General features: G+C 52.8%; 1 protein-coding gene across 10 annotated transcripts; it reads left to right on the plus strand.

Annotated features, from left to right (window-relative positions):
* The first annotated feature begins 5,948 nt into the window (after positions 1–5,948).
* ANXA9 (annexin A9) lies at positions 5,949–15,836 on the plus strand. 10 transcript variants are annotated; one of them, XM_014461292.2, is made up of 15 exons: positions 5,950–6,082; positions 6,500–6,573; positions 6,700–6,785; positions 7,229–7,314; positions 7,477–7,573; positions 8,613–8,707; positions 8,920–9,033; positions 9,477–9,567; positions 10,820–10,899; positions 11,087–11,146; positions 11,864–11,948; positions 12,086–12,181; positions 12,266–12,324; positions 15,265–15,387; positions 15,589–15,836. In XM_014461292.2, the coding sequence occupies exons 1-15, from the start codon at positions 6,014–6,016 to the stop codon at positions 15,649–15,651; spliced, it is 1,278 nt and encodes a 425-aa protein (XP_014316778.1). In that variant the 5' UTR covers positions 5,950–6,013; the 3' UTR covers positions 15,652–15,836. The 10 variants fall into 10 exon arrangements, with proteins under 10 accessions (XP_023614938.1, XP_014316778.1, XP_014316779.1 ...); XM_023759170.1 differs by lacking the exon at positions 6,700–6,785 and having other exon boundaries at positions 5,949–6,082; positions 8,596–8,707; XM_014461293.2 differs by lacking the exon at positions 6,700–6,785 and having other exon boundaries at positions 7,224–7,314.
* Positions 15,837–16,121: the final 285 nt, after the last annotated feature.

Here is a 16,121-nt window from a genome sequence, read left to right on the forward strand (position 1 = left end):
TTTCTTTCTTTGCGACGCGAGACCGAGTCTAACTGTGCAGAGCCGAGTCGACCCTGGAAGAACGGAAGCGATCCACCGCGTATCCGAGAGATTGGGCGTGGACCGCGGCCGGGACGGAAAGGCGAGGAGGGAGGCGCGGACGGGGCATAGGGGGGGGGGCGGGCCCAGACCCTGGTGCACAAGCCTCCGGCCTCTGAACCCGGCCCCCGGACCGCGCCCACGGGGATCGCCGCGCGGAGGCGGTGCGGGCTCTGCCAGACTCGGCCTCTCAGTTAGGGGTGCGATGCAGCCCTCGGGGACCGCGGATCAGACCCTCGGGGGGCCCGGGGCGCGGAGGGCAGTACCCCTGCCCCACCCCACGCGCCTCCGATGCGTCCCGAGACCTCAGCCTGGCAGCGCCCCCCGCCCGGCGCATTGCCAACGCCCCACCTCCAGCCGCACGGGCAGCTGAGGGAGGAAGCAGTCCGTCCGGGCCCCGTGCAGTGCGCCCAGGCCGAGCGCCCCTCCAGGGCCGACTGGGCAGCGGGCCCCAGTGACCCCACGGCCCTTCCGAGCGCCGAGCCCGCGACCCCGACCTAGGGCGTCCCCACCCGCACCGCCGCCATAGAACCCACGGCGCTTCCACCGAGCGCTGCACAGCCCACCCCGGGCACACGTACCCTGCTGGCAGGCTCTGGAAGAGCCAACCCCCAACTTTTGTTTTGCAAAATGCGTTCGAGTTTGCAATCGACATCACACTTACCCGTGTCCACATTCACATTAAAAAAATGTTTCTCACTTCGTCCGGCAAAATCAGTATTTCAGGAAGATGCAACGTGTTCATCCTAGAGAACTGGCCTTGACTCCTCGTGTGGGCAGCGTGTGACTCAGATGTGTTTGAGGGTTTGTTTAGGACAGTGGTTCTCAACCTTCCTCATGCCGCGACCCTTTAACACAGTTCCTCACGTTGTGGTGACCCCCAACCATAACATTATTTTCGTTGCTACTTCATAACTGTAATGTTGCTACTGTTACGAACCGTCATGTAAATATCTGATATGCAGGATGTATTTTCATTGTTACAAATTGAACATAATTAAAGCATAGGGATTAATCACAAAAACAATATGTAATTATATGTGTGTTTTCCGATGGTCTTAGGCGACCCCTGTGAAAGGGTCGTTCGACCCCCAAAGGGGTCGCGACCCACAGGTTGAGAACCGCTGGTTTAGAAAGAGAGCTACAACTTACCGCATGGAGAGGTAACAGTTTTTACCCGGATGAAATGTTGCCGGCTTTATATGGCCACAGTTAGAACCTCAGGGTGGCTTGCTGCGCGGTTTATCTCGTCAAGTTCAGGTGCTCTGGCAGTTCTTTCAGGAAGGAGGGTGACACCCCTTCACCCACACACTCCCCACCCCCCACACACACTTATCCAGTTTGGGAGCTTGGCCCTCACCAAAGTCTCCTCCGTCCGGGAGAGGTTCAGAGGCAGAAGCCGACTGATTTCCATCCTGTTTTGTTCATTTGCTCTTTGCAGTGGGACCCCCAGCCCAGGCCCACCTCCCCCTGAACCAGCCCAGAGGATTCTACCTTTTTCAGCCCCAGACCAGCCAGTTCCGGGCAACTCCTCCAGCCCTGTCTTCCTTTGCCCCAGGGCTGAACAACTCCCTTGTTAGTGAATCCTATGTCTTAGGACCCCTGGGTAACTGCCCCTCCCTCCGCCTGCCAATCCCAAAGTCCCCTCTACCTTCCTTGAGGCCTCCCCGAGATGCCTCCTCTCCTACACAACCACACGCTTCAACCCGCTCCTGGCAAAGTGTTGGGAACCCCAACACCGAAATACATGATCTTTGTTACAGAACAGAATTCAGCGGAGTAAATGTGACTGTTCATTCCTGTGTAGTAAGGTTCCGGCAAGGTTCCAGCGTCTCCTCTTTGGGCCACAGCTAACCTTGGGTTCCTCTCCAACTCCTCCCCACACCTCTGTCCTACTTGGCTCCCCTCCTTTAGCTCCTGAGCCCTTTTCTCAGGCAGTTTCTCTAGGTGCCAGGCTTTCCCAAGTTCCTCACCCAACTTTTCAAATGATCCCCCCCACCCCACCCCAGGACTGAAGACCAGTTAACCTTTTCTTTTCTTTTTTTATTTTGAGATCCCAGTGGGGAGGGGAAGTGTTGGGACAGAAGTTAGATTGCCAAGGCCTGACAAATAAAGATAAGAGGGTGTGCTGCCCCTCCCCCAGGAGACAAAGGAGAAAGTGGATGGAGAAGAGAAAACCTCAACTCCGTCAGCATAAGCACGGTGCCACCAGTCCGGTCCACACAATTGGGACACGGACACACACACACACACACACACACACACGCCTTGGCCGGACCAGGAGATTTTGACCACCGCCCTCCTGACCCACCCGCACTGTCCCCAGCTGTCATAGCCACACCCACAGTGCCCCAAGCTGCCTGCCTCCCCGTGACTCACTTCCTCTATAAGGGCTGCTGAGGTGTCCGGAGGCAGAGGACACCGCCAGGCACGCCGCCAGGCCTTCAGCCTGGGATTTAGGTACCTGGGCAGGCTTCTCGGACGGGCAAAAACATGGACCCCCGTTGTGGAAAGTGGGTCTTCCCAGATAAGGCTAGCTGGTGCAACACAGAAACCTGTTTGAGCAAAAAGAGTAGAGCTTGGCTAACACCTGAGCAGAGGGATTCAGGTGCCAGGAGTCCTGGGGAGAAACATTTCCTTACAAGAGGAAAAGTTGCCAGGAGGAATATCTGTGTTTTCTGAAATTATTCAATGCAAAGTATAGTTGGCTCCGTCAACGAGGGACCACATATACAACGCTGTCCTATAGCATTGTAACGGAGCTGAGAAATTCCTGTCACCCAGTGACTTCATAGCAGCCTTAACATCCCCATAGTGCACATGTTGCAAAAATCGACAAGGCTGTGATTGAGGCGGCCAACAGCTTTAGCCTGGGTGTGAAGGAGGAAGACCCTGGGGAGCTCCTATGGCGGTTTCTGAGGAACTGATTAATGAGAAGTTGTTGGGGCTGGAGCAGGAACACACAGCTGAAGAAGTAAAAGAAAAGGAAACTGCAGGAGAAGAAAAAGAACTCCCAAAATATTCAACCCAGGGTCTGGCAGGAGCTTCTGAAGACTTCAACAAGCTCCTGACAACATTTTGAAAACGCCAACACCAGAATGCATTACCAGGTGCTTGTCCTCCTGTATTCCACTCAGAGGGACCCCACATCAGCCATGCCTTGCTCTGAGTGACGAAGAAAACACTGGGGAGAAATTAGGGGACCTAGATTCTGATGCCAAGGCCGTGGCCTTGGGAAGTGGCTCAGCCCCCGTGGGTTAGTCACCAGAGGGTCATCTCTAAGATCGCCAGCGCTGAAATTCTAAATATTAGAGCATGGGGGTGGAAGGTGATTAGCAAACCCGAAAACAACCTCGATCTGCCCTGGAGTTGAACAAAACCAAACCAAGGGACCAAAGAAGTGAGAGTCCACCAAGTTTCAGTGGAGCAACCGTCAATGCATCACACATACTCCTCACTCCTGGGCAAGTGGGACGATGCTGCTTGGACACGACTGGCCTTCTGCCTGCCTTCTTCAAAGTCGGAGTTCCGCATGCAGGTCAGCCTGCAGTCCGTGCAGAGGTTTGGACTGGGGGACAAGAGCTCTCTCTCCCTTATGGCCCCCTAAGCCGACTTGGGATGTATTCCCAGAAGAGACCCTGAAAGGCACAGAAAGCAGAAGGCTGTGTTGCCACTGGACTACGGTAAGCCAGCCTAGAAAGTCATCTGCCTGTGTCCTGAGGCCGGTCTCAGTGGGGCCCCTTGGGCGGATGTCCACCTGAGGCTCTGTCCCTGACCTGGCCTTCCTACCAAGCCCACTTAGGAACCCGAGGCCTTCAGGAGGCTGCATTCCCCAATAAGGAAGCGATGAGGTTTTGGTAGCTTGTGGAACCAGAACCTCAGAGACTTCATGTAACCGCTAGGGGGCTCTCGGTCCTCGGTGGCTGCTGACGCCCTCTTGTGACCAGATGGGAGATTGGCAGGAAAGATTGGCAGAAGAGAGCCAAGGTTGGACTCCTAGGGAGACAAGTTAATAACAGTTATCACTTTAAAACAACATTATAGCGATATTTATTATTACATCGTAGTTAACATTTTGACATGTGTACTTACCAGTCTGTACCCAGCACTCTGCTAAAGGGCTTTACAGGTATTACTTCATTTAATTCACACATTCGCCTATAATGTAAACCACTATTATTATCTCCATTTTGACGATGAGATAACTAAGCACAGAAAGTTTAAGGTGGTTGTCGCGGTCACACTGTAGACCAGAATTCTCAATCTAAAGAGTCTGGCTTCAGAAATGTTAGGGGCAGAAATAGAATATTGGGGACTAGCTATTAATTATCTGAAATATTAATCATACTCTGTGAACCATGATTGTTTCATTCTGATTAAAGAAACATGACCTGGCCCTAGCCGGTTTGGCTTAGTGGATAGAGCGTCGGCCTGCAGACTGAAGGGCTCCAGGTTCGATTCCAGCCAAGGGCATATGTCCAGGTTGCGGCTTGATCCCCAGTAGGGGATGTGCAGGAGGCAGCCAATCGATGATTCTCTCTCATCATTGATGTTTCTATCTCTCTCTCCCTCTCCCTTCCTCTCTGAAATCAATAAAGATATATTTTTTTAAAAATAAAGAAACACGACCCAGATGCAGCCCATCCTCCTCATCCGAGAGCTACCTATTATCATGGAAAGATTAACAACCTTGCTTCTGAAACTGGAGCTGCTAGCTCTTCGCAAGCCCCCAGACTGCATTGCCAGTAATAAGTAACCATTATACCCATTTTTATTCCTTTTTCCCACTTCCCATGTAATCTTTGTCCTTGAACCCCATATAAGCAGCTGGCTTATGGGGGAGCTTGCAGAGCAGATTTTCGTGGATGACCTGCTGCTCTCCCACACTGCCGGCATTATTGGGATAGACGCTCAGATGTGAGTTAACCCTGTCTCTGCTTAACCGGCGCAAGTAGTGGCAGGCAGCCCGGGCCCATTGGTTGTCCGGTTTCAGAACCCCTTTTTAAGCAATTCTGAAACGAAGTCCCATTTTTCAGATTGCCAGGTAAAATACGGGCTGCTCGGTTACATTACAATTTCAGACCAACAACAAATAATGTGTTAGCATAAGTATATCCCATGAGATATTTGGGTCATACTTCATACCAACAAATTACGTGTTGTTGGTCTGAAATTCTCATTTAACTGGGTGTCTTGCATTTTTATTTACTAAGTCCGGCAACCCTAACGGACAAGGCACTTTTCTCTGTCAGAGGCCATCACATATCTCACCTCATTTATAATCCTCCCAGAAAGCTTCTCGGGTGCCCCAGTGCAGAGCTGGGGCCTGAACCCACGGTCTCCAGCAAAAACCAGTGCCTGTTTTTTTTCACTTTAACAGGAGAGATCCCTCCCTGCTCTGATCTGTGGAAGAGCTGCGGGCACCTCCTTATGTAGAAAAAACAGGGAGGGGCCTCCCGGGTTGGAACAGTGGCCGAGGAATGGAGACAGCGCTCTGGCTTCGGTGCCCAGCACCCACTTGACCCCTCTAGGGAGGCGGGAGGAGACGGCTCCCAGAGGCCCTGGGGAGCTGGCTGAGGTTCGAGTAACTGCCTGCTCTGGGGCCCCGGACGCTCCTCCCCAAGACTGTTCACCTGCTGCTCTGTGCACAGACAGCAGCACGAAGCCAGCGGCTGAGGCCGCATCACCCGCGGCTCAAACAGTCCTGGCAGCCGAAAGGCAGTGGAAGGAATCTAAGAAACAGGGACCCAGGGAGCCTCCCTTATCTCCCTGTTGCCCTGCGGGAGCCTGGCACTTCTCTGTCCAGAGGGAACACCCTTTGCATTTTTCTCTCTTGACTCTGCCGATCTGCTCCCACCCCCAAATACCTGTGCCCTTCCTTCCCCACAGATAGAAGCGGTCCGCGGACCCTGCCCGTCCCGGCTGGCTGACCCTAATGAGGCAGCAGCCAAGGGAGTTTCTGGGCTGGGACCCCCTCTGCGGTGAAGGCTGGGGTGCCTTGCTGGTATGTGCCCCAACAGGTTTTTCTCTATCGGCCTGAGATCAGCCTGGAGCCTGTCTGACCTGCCCCCCCCAGGGAGCCAGAGCCAGAGGCAGAGGCAGAGAGCCAGGTCAGAGGCTGGGCTTGGAGGCTGGGCCGCGATGGTCCCACCTGGCCCCACTGGGGAAGCCGTGCACAAAGCCTCCTGTGTCGGGCTGAGCTCCTGAGGCCGAGCAGGGTTCTCATGCGCGGCCTGAGGCCGGGTGTCTGGGAGGAGAGATGCTGGGTCGGGAGGCGTTGCTTGTGGGACCCAGGACAGCCTGGTCCTCTCCCACGGTTGGGAGGGGCCAGGGCCCGAGACAACAGCTGGGCTGGTCGGCTAGAGAGGTCATCTGACTGGCTGCTCCAGCTGACTGTACACACCCCCCTCTCCTCTACCAGGCCACCCAGGAGCTGGTGCCCACATGGGCACAGCACCAGGCTGTGACGACACCTGCTCACCCCCACACCTCTGGGTAAGCACTGGGCCTGGGCCCCCTGGCTGGGGGGCGGGTGGGGGGTGGAGAAGGGGCCTGCGGATCTCTTGGGGGAGGGAGAAATGGGTTTTCCTTTCCGACATGAGTACCTGCTCCCTGGTCCAGGCACTCATGTACCCATCAGTTCAGAAAGTGCACCTGCTGGTCTAGATACCCCAGCTGGGGACTCCAAGGTGAAAGGCAGGCAGCAGGTAGGCAGCTGGGTGGGCTGGGGCCGAGGTGGGAGTGCTACTCTTAGAAGTTAGCTCCCACCCTACATACTTGCTCAGGGCCATGGAGGCCAGGGACCTTGGACCTCAGAAGGGGGTTGGTCATCCACCTCAGGCCAAGGGCTGGGAGCCGGGGGACCAGCCCTGGAGGCAGGGAGGGTTGAGGGCTCGTTTGGTGCCAGTTCTGGCAGCATCCCTGATCAACTCTCGCTTCCTGGAGGAGGGTGAGAGGGAGATGGGGAAGGTGGGGGCTCCCTCTCACCCTTCCACTCGGGCTCCCAAACCTGCCGAGCAGGTTAAGATTCTCTTTTTCTGCAACAAGGAAAAGGGGTCGGCAACGGGAGCCCAGGTTTCAGGGCCGGGGTCCTAAAGAGGCCCAGAAGGGCCGGAAGTGCCCCTCAGTTGGGTACTGTTCCCCAGGGCAGCCAGTGGCGCCATGTCTGTGACCAGCGAGAAGATGGGGCTCTCCCTGACCCAGGAGATCCTCAGCTACCTGGGCCTTGCCAACAAGGTAGGGGCTGCCAGGCCTGTAGGAACCATTTTTACTTGATCAAGTCCAGGTGTGAGGGGGGTGGGGACAGGGAAACAGAACAGGCCCCGAGGCCAGGCCAAGGGTCAGGCTGGGGCCAGGGGGAGGCCCTGGGCAGCCCTGTGATGCCTCCTTGCTCTTAAGACTGCAGCGTGGGGGACCCTGGGCACCCTCAGGACCTTCCTGAGCTTCAGTGTGGACAAGGACGTGCAGCGGCTGCTGAGGGCCATCACAGGCCAAGGTGAGCCCCTTCCCCCTGCACTTGGGGGGGGTTCCGCTCTTGGAAGCCAGTCTGCAGACCGGGACAGAGCGAGGAGGGAGGAACTGACGAACTCAATAGACGTTTGTGGAATGCCTTAATTCCTGTATGTCAAGTACCACGGTAGGTGTGTCATCCCCGTTCTCACAACACCCTGTGAGCTGTCTTATTCTTTCCATCGGACGGATGAGGAAACTGGGGCTCAGGGAGGTGAGGGCGCTTCCCCAAGGTCTCACAGCTCATAATGGCAGAGCTTGAACCCTAATCCAACTCGGCTGATCCCCAAAAGCCACTTTTTTCCCCCACCACACAGGCCACCTTTGCCTAAATTTGGGTAGGATTTGCATGCCACTTGGCATCTCATTTGCATTTTCTGTTTTAAATGTTTGTATTGAATTTTATTTTTATTTTTTATTTTTTTAAAAATATATTTTATTGACTGTTTACAGAGAGGAAGGGAGAGGGATAGAGAGATAGAAACATCGACCAGCTGCCTCCTGCACACTCCCTACTGGGTATGTGCCCGCAACCAAGGTACATGCCCCTGACCGGAATCGAACCTGGGACCCTTGAGTCCGCAGGCCAACGCTCTATCCACTGAGCCAAACCGGTCAGGGCTGAATTTTATTTTTAAAGAGAGAGAGAGGAAGGGAGAGGGGGAGGGAAACAGACCCATCAGTGTGAGAGAGAAACGTTGATCGGCTGCCTCCTGCACGCCCCCTCCCCCCCTCCTCCCCGCCCTCCCCTAGAGGATCCAGCTCACATGTGCCCTGACCAGGAATCCAACTGGCAGCCTCTTGGTTCCTGGGTCGATGCTCAACCACTGAGCCACACTAGCCGGGCTGCATCTTCTTTTGAAACCAAATGGAAGTGGGGGTTATGGGACCCCTGCCCCTGTCCTTCCAGCCCTTTCTGGGATCTTGTCCTGTCCTCCTCAGGAGGCTTCAAGCCTGAGGAGTGAGGGACCCCCAACCCTGTAAAGACCCTGCTTGGGGTCTTCCCAGACCTTATCTTGGTTCAGGGGTGGACCGCACCGCCATTGTGGACGTGCTGACCAATCGGAGCCGAGAGCAGAGGCAGCTCATCGCTCAAGCTTTCCGGGAGCGCACCCAACAGGTGAGGCCACCGGGGCTTCCCAGGGGCAGTGCACTGGGGTGAGAAGTCCCTGAAGACTTGGGGTCCAGCAGGAGCAGGCCGGCCCCGGCCCCCTGGTTAAATGGGGGTGGTGCTTCAGGCCTGAGATAAAAACCAGCCAAATATTCCCAAACCTCCCCACACGTCTGGGGCCTCCTCTCATGCGGCTCCTCTGCCTTGGGGGCCACGTGCAGGACCTGCTGAAGTCCCTGCAGGCAGCGCTCTCCGGACACCTCGAGGGGATTGTGGTGGCTCTGCTGCAGCCGGCAGCCCGTTTGGATGCTCGGGAACTGAGGACAGCCCTGAAGGTACCAGGACCGGAGGCCTGATGGGGGGTCTGGGCAGTGAGGTCACCCCAGAGGGAAGGAGAAGGCTGCCTGACCCGCCTTTGCCCACTCCAGAGGAGCAGGCTCGGCAGAGGCCCCCTTTGACCATCCTGTCCTGACCTTAGGACAGTGGTTCTCAACCTTCTGGCCCTTTAAATACAGTTCCTCATGTTGTGACCCAACCATACAATTATTTTTGTTGCTACTTCATAACTGTCATGTTGCTACTGTTATGAATTGTAATGTCAATATCTGATATGCAGGATGGTCTTAGGCGACCCCTGTGAAAGGGTCGTTCGACCGCCAAAGGGGTCGCGACCCACAGGTTGAGAACCGCTGCCTTAGGGGGACAGGCAGTCAGCATCTGCTCTCTGCCATCCTAGAGACGTGGCCCAGTCTCAGAGCGGCCTCCCAATTTCTCGTAGGACTCGGGTGCTGCTGAGGATGTGGGGGTGGAAATCCTTGCTACCCGAACCCCACCCCAGCTGCAGGAGTGCCTGGCAGCCTACAAACACGGTAAGAGCACGAGGGAGGGAGTTGCAGGAGCTGGAAACGGAGCCCAGGACTGTCCTCGCCTTCCCTGCCCTCTGTCCGGGCGTGCGAGCCCTCGGGGAGCCTGTCTGCCCAAGTCCTGTTACCGGGGGCTCTCTCCTCCCTCCTGCCCCCACCCAGGGACCCGTCTCCCCAGGAGACAGCCAGATGTGATCAGTAAAGAAAGAGGCAGTGACGAACCGTCTTAGTCTGGGGCTCCAGGGCAGATTCCACGGTAATGGCAGCGTTGGGCACGATGACTGTCCCTAGGGTAGCTGTGTCATCTTCACGGCCCCTGCTCATTCCGCCATCACACCACGGCCCAGGCCGAATCGCACCTGCTGCAGCCAGGGGGGAAGGTGGGGGCCTGCTCTCTAAATCATGGGTGTCCCCTCTCGGCTCCTGGCTGCTGGCCTCGCTTGGCTGCCACATGCCTCACCCACTAATTGGGACCTAGCTCCTTCTCATCCTCATCTCAGCCACTACCCACTTTTTTTCTTTCCCCGATTTTCCTTGGACGTCCAGTCTTAGCCTATCTCTCCCTTTAGTATATATATATATTGATTTCAGAGAAGGAGAGGGAGAAAGAGACAGAAACACCAATGATGAGAGAGAACCATCAATCAGCTGCCTCCTGAATGCCCTCTACTGGGGGCTGAGCCTGCAACCTGGGCATGTGCCCTGACCAGGAATCAAACCGTGACCTCCTGGTTCATAGGTCGATGCTCAACCACTGAGCCACATCGGCTGAGCTTGGCCTATCTCTTAATCCTTCTCCTACCTCTCTCCCCTGTTGCTTCTGTTTTTCTCTTTTCTCTCTTTCCTGTTCATTTCCTTTTGTAATATCCTACCTCTCACATCACTTTCCTAACCTCCAACGCGGGGCCAGGCCCTTGCCCTCTTGCCTCATCACATGGGTTTCCTTATCTCCTCTTCACGGCCTGGCGACCACTGGAGTAACAGGTGCCTCCTGCCCGCAGAAGGTTGGCACCTGCAGGTGAGGCCACGCCACAGTGCGTGATCCCACAGCACCTGGGCGCTCACAGCTTAGGGCTGCTTTCAGGGTGGCCACGATGGTGCTTCTGCCTTCCATCCTGGGGACTAGCAGCCATTGAGCTCCTGCAAGCAGGACGTAGCAGGGTTGGCAGGGCACGGTGGCCAGACATTCGACAGGTCCTAGAGGCATGCACCTTGGGGAAAACCAGGAGGATTCAGAGAGCTCCTGACCCCACCCCAGATTTCCAGGTGGAGGCAGAGGAGGACATCAAATCCGAGACCAGTGGCACCTTGCAGGACCTGCTCCTGGCCCTGGCCAAGGTGAGGAGGACCGACCTGCATCGGAAGAGTTACACCAGCTGGGGGAGGTGGGACAGAGTGCGGAGCATTGTTTTGACGTAATGGACAAGAGAGGGCTTTGTGGGGGGACTAGGTCTGGGTTGTTGACCTGGAGATGAAAAGCTGCCCCTCATAGAGTCAGTCCTCCTGAGAGAGTTTCTCCTCCTAGGGGGGCCGCGAGAGCTACTCCGAAATCATTGACTATAATTTGGCAGAACAGGACGTCCAGGTGAGCAGGGGCTGAGGAGTTGGCACAGTCATGCACCTAAGACACCTCCTCTATCATTCCTTAGAGCCAGCAACCCATGGACCCACTTGTCCTAAAGCTTGTCCTTGCCTTGGGGAAGGAGCGTGATGGGGGCATGGGGTGTCAGGTGGTGTCACATCTGGAACCTTTCACTCATCTAACCTCTGATTCCTGACCTCACAGGAAGTGAGCTCATCAACTCCCATTGGCATTTGGGCTGGGGGACCCTGCCCAGACTCTCCCTGGGGGATTATTCCATTCCTTCAGTGCCAGAATTTCCCAAAATGGGGGTGGAGCTGTGAGGGCAGAACCCCTCTTGTACTCTTACCCCCCCCCCTTTTTAAATATATTTTTATTGATTTTTAGAGAGGAAGGGAGAGAGAGAGAGAGAGAGAGAGAAACATCAATGATGAGAGAATCATTGATTGGCTGCCTCCTGCACACCCTACACTGAGGATCAAGCCCGCAACCTGGGCATGTGCCCTGACCGGGAATCAAATTGTGACCTCCTGGTTCATAAGTCAGTGCTCAACTACTGAGCCACCCTGGCCACTATATATATATATATATATAAATTATATATATATAATTTTTTCACCCTTATCGTATTTCCACCATCATTGTGATGGATTCTGGGAACATAGTAACCATGGCTCTGCAGCCCCCAACCAACGACCCTAATTTACTCCCCACTCCCAGGCACTGAAGCAGGCTGAAGGACCCAGCACAGAAGGAATATGGGTCCTTATCCTCACCCAGAGAAACCCTGAACACCTCGTCCGAGGTACACATGAGCCCTCTTGTCTCCCCCACTTGCTCTAATGATGAGTTTTGCCTGAGGAAGGTGAGGAAGCTCATCCTTCTCTGTGATAATCAGCCCCCGCATTTACCTTTCTAACCACCTCCTCCTCACACCACAAGTGTTTGATCAGTACCAGCGGCGCACCGGGCATGAGTTGGAGCACACTGTCCGGAACCGTTTCCATGGAGATGCCCAGAGGGCTCTGCTCAGCCTAGGTAGGGGCCTGCTCAGGCCACGTGGGTAGGGGGTCTCCCTGGAACTGGAGCTACCTCCCTCCATCTCTCCCTCTTTGCTTCCAGCCTCGGTGATCAGGAACACAGCGCTGTACTTTGCCCATAAACTTCACCAAGCCCTTCAGGTAAGAGGGACACGCCTTTTCTCTTCTGCCTTGGGGACAAAAGCTGGGGGAGACACTTCCTGGGCAAGAGAGAGGAAGTTTCACGTTGCTGCTGCTAATGCAACCATTTCCTATTTACTTTATAAACTTATAGCAGCTCTCAGGTTTACAAACTGTCCTGCCAAGAGTAGAGGCGTGAGCTGTGGTTAGAGCTAAGTTAGTTGACTTAAGGGCACTCAAGCTAACGTTTTGGCCCGATTCACGTCCAGGTGGCCACATAACGACATGAATTTGTGCTGGAGGACAGTGCCTTGTCCAGTTTTAGTTCTTGCCAGAATGGTGATGGTTATGACACCAGCAAGAATAACGACAAGAACCAGCATTGCTTAGGCGTTCACGGTGCACCAGGGCTTATGTTGAACACATTGCCCTCGTTTCAGTTAATGCCTGTTTTATAGATGAGAAACTGAAGCAGAGAGATTAAATACCTTGCCAAGGTCACACAGCTATTAAGTCATCTATTCTCCTTACAAAATACATAATGGTCCTGTAGGACATTGAACTGTCACATGTCAACTCCTCGTCTATCCCATAGGTGTTGGTCTACAGTCCCACCTCGTTTTATTGAGCGTGTAGAGATTGAGTTTTTTTACAAATTGAGGTAACACCCTCCCTCTACCAGCAAAAAGATGACAACTCACTAAAGACTTAGATGATGGTTAGCCTTTTTAAGTAGTAAAGTATATTAAAATTAAGGTATATACATTGCTTTATTAGACATAATGCTATTGCACACTTAATAGACTACAACATAGTGCAAACATATTTTTACTATGAACTGGGAAACCAAAAAGTTTGTGTGACTGGCTTTATTGTGATATTCGCTTTAGTATGGTGGTGTGGAACCAAACCCACAATACCTCCAAGGTGTGCCTGTACTATAAACCACACCGTAAGTGCACCAGGAACACACTTGTTCACACTGTCAGACTTTGTTCTATATTACTCATAATTAAATTGTTGACTTTGGTTTGAATAATTTCATAAGCAGAATCTAGTCATTTTGCTCATTGAGCCAGGTCCTCCAAAGCTATAAGTAAAAAAAAAATCCTCTAAAATGTGAAGAATATAAAAATGGTTATTATTTTGGCCAATGGAATAGCCTTTTGTATACTGGTTGAGAAACCATCATGCCTTGTTGACAGCTCTTCAAAAGACAGTACCAACAAAAAACAAAGACAGTACATATAAGCACTTGTTTTATCATCTAGAGATTACCATTTTGACAGTGGATTATTATACTTACCCAATAAAGCCTGTATTATTATAGTGAGTCAGCACTAGAGTTGTGGTTATCTCATTTGCGTCATAAAAACAAATTGTATCCCAGCAGTAAATAATTGTAATGTATGTATTTGGATTACAGGACTCACACTCTTGAATATAAATGCTAGATTTATCTTAGAAGGAAGAGTCAAAAAATAATATAGGCCCATTTTTCTGAATAAATTTTTCAGAAAACTTCCAAAAAGCTTGCCAATCAGATGCCAAGTACGTTCTCAAGTATCAAGACTAGGTTTATGTTTAATATAGGTTTGGTGTGGAGGGTACTTGTATACCAGTGGGAATATTCAGTTAATGAGTGACCCTTGCCCAAATTCTACACCTTTGGAGTAACAAGAGTTGGAGGAAGGGATACTGGGAAGCAATTACAATCCTTATCACGACACAAAACTGATGACACATGAAATTTTTAAAATAAAGTAGCCGTCAGGCCCACTGCCAATCAGGTAATGAGTCCAAATGAAATACAGCATTTTCTTTTTACTTCATCACTTCCTTTTGTTTCTTCATGGGAGATCTGTGGGGATGGCATGAGTGTGGGTTGCAGGCACTTCTGGGAAGGATCATGGGGGTCAAGTGGCTGAGCAAACTCTGAAAAGGAGGGTGGTAGCACATGGTGACAGCACCAGTGCCCAGCTCATGACACAAACAGGACTTTTGCAACCAAAAATGTTTATTTTGCAATCTCTTGTGATAGCACATTACTTATTATCATCAATTGTCATTCATGACCTGGTCATGGTTTGTACCGCTATTATTTCTAAATGGGACCCTCCATTACCGTCTTTAACCAGAAAGCAGGAGGCCTGGTGCAGGTAGAGGAGGAAGACAGGGATGCTGAACCCCAGGGGTCCAACCAGGAGAAACTGATGTGTAAAGATGGGGCAGGGAGATGGCCCTGGTGGGCCCAGATCAGAACCGGAAGCCCCAACACCCCGGCTTGGGGGTAGGGCGGTGTATCCTCCTTGGACACTCACTCACTTGGGAGTTAAAAACTGCCTTCCTGGCTTTCATGCTGGAAGTCTTTATAGGTAGCAAGTCTCACTTCCCCGCTGCACTCCCCGAACACAGCTGAGCACATGCCCTGGAGAATTCATGTCTTTTGAGTGCCTGCCTTTGGAGCTGCCCATGAACGACCGAGCTCTGGGGGAGCGAGCCTCTGAGCTAGTGGCCTGGCCAGGAAAGACGTGGAAGGGAAGAATAGTACCCCAGCTTCTGCCGGAGCCTGCTCTTTCCTGCTGCGCCATCTTCCATGAGGATGGACAAAGATAACTTTTCCCCTAGATCAGTGGTTCTCAACCTTCCTAACGCCGCGACCCTTTAATACAGTTCCTCATGTTGTGGTGACCCCCAATTTCATTGTTACAAATTGAACATAATTAGAGCATAGTGATTAATCACAAAAACAATATGTAATTGTATATGTGTTTTCCCATGGTCTTAGGCGTGAAAGGGTCATTCCACCCCCAAAGGGGTCGCGACCCACAGGTTGAGAACCGCTGCCCTAGATAATCTCTTCTCTTTCCACTTTCTAGAATAATTTACCATGACATCTAATCCCTATTCTTTGAGAATCTTACTGCCAGCCCCCTCCCCATCTGTTTCTTCTCCTACTAGGAAACGGAGCCCAATTACCAAGCCCTGATGCGCATCCTTATCTCTAGAAGTGAGACTGACCTTCTAAGCATCCGAGCTGAGTTCAGAAGGAAATTTGGGAAGTCCCTCTACTCTTCCCTCCAGGTGAGCACTCTGCCCCCTCGCTTCCCCCCTGCACTCCCCGCACACAGCTGAGCATATGCCCTGGAGAATTCATGAGTCTCGGGTTAATTCAGTGTAAGGCTCCGGGCACCAGACAAGTTCTGTACCAGCACGAGGGAGGGGGCAGGGTCCTGGGCCACAGCGGTAGTTGGTCTTTCTAACATTTAGTTCTCTTGTCTGCAGGATGCCGTGAAAGGGGACTGCCGACTAGCCCTACTAGCCCTGTGCAGGGCCGAAGACCTTTGAAACGCCCCCCTCCCCCTTCCACTCCCACATGACATTCAAGGATCTGAGAGTCCCGTGTTTGGCTGAGCCTGCAGGAGACCAGCGGAGCCTCCAAATAGGATAACCCCTCACTGAGCATTACATGTTCCAGCTTCTTGTTGAGGCTGGAACTCGAAGTTTTCTTTTAAATCCCTTCATTGTCCTCATCTCGAAGTGGTAGCTGCACCTGGATCGCCTAGTTCTGTCTTAGGTGTGGGTTAATGGGATCTCCTTGGTAGTTTCTGCCCTGCTCCTTCTTCCCATACCCTGGGCAGAACATCTCACCCACACTGGTAGTTTTTTTAACTACTTTCATTCTTGTTTGTGTTCCCTGATTGAAGTTTGGGTGGAGCAGGACATGGGGCTGGGAGGAGGCCTTGAAGTTGAAGTGCATTTGGTTATTCAACAGGAATCCTGTTTTGGACTTTAGAGCTGCAGTTATCAACAACCCC

This window comes from Myotis lucifugus, unplaced genomic scaffold, assembly GCF_000147115.1.
Source record: "Myotis lucifugus unplaced genomic scaffold, Myoluc2.0 scaffold_151, whole genome shotgun sequence".
In the NCBI taxonomy this organism is placed as follows: Eukaryota; Metazoa; Chordata; class Mammalia; order Chiroptera; family Vespertilionidae; genus Myotis; species Myotis lucifugus.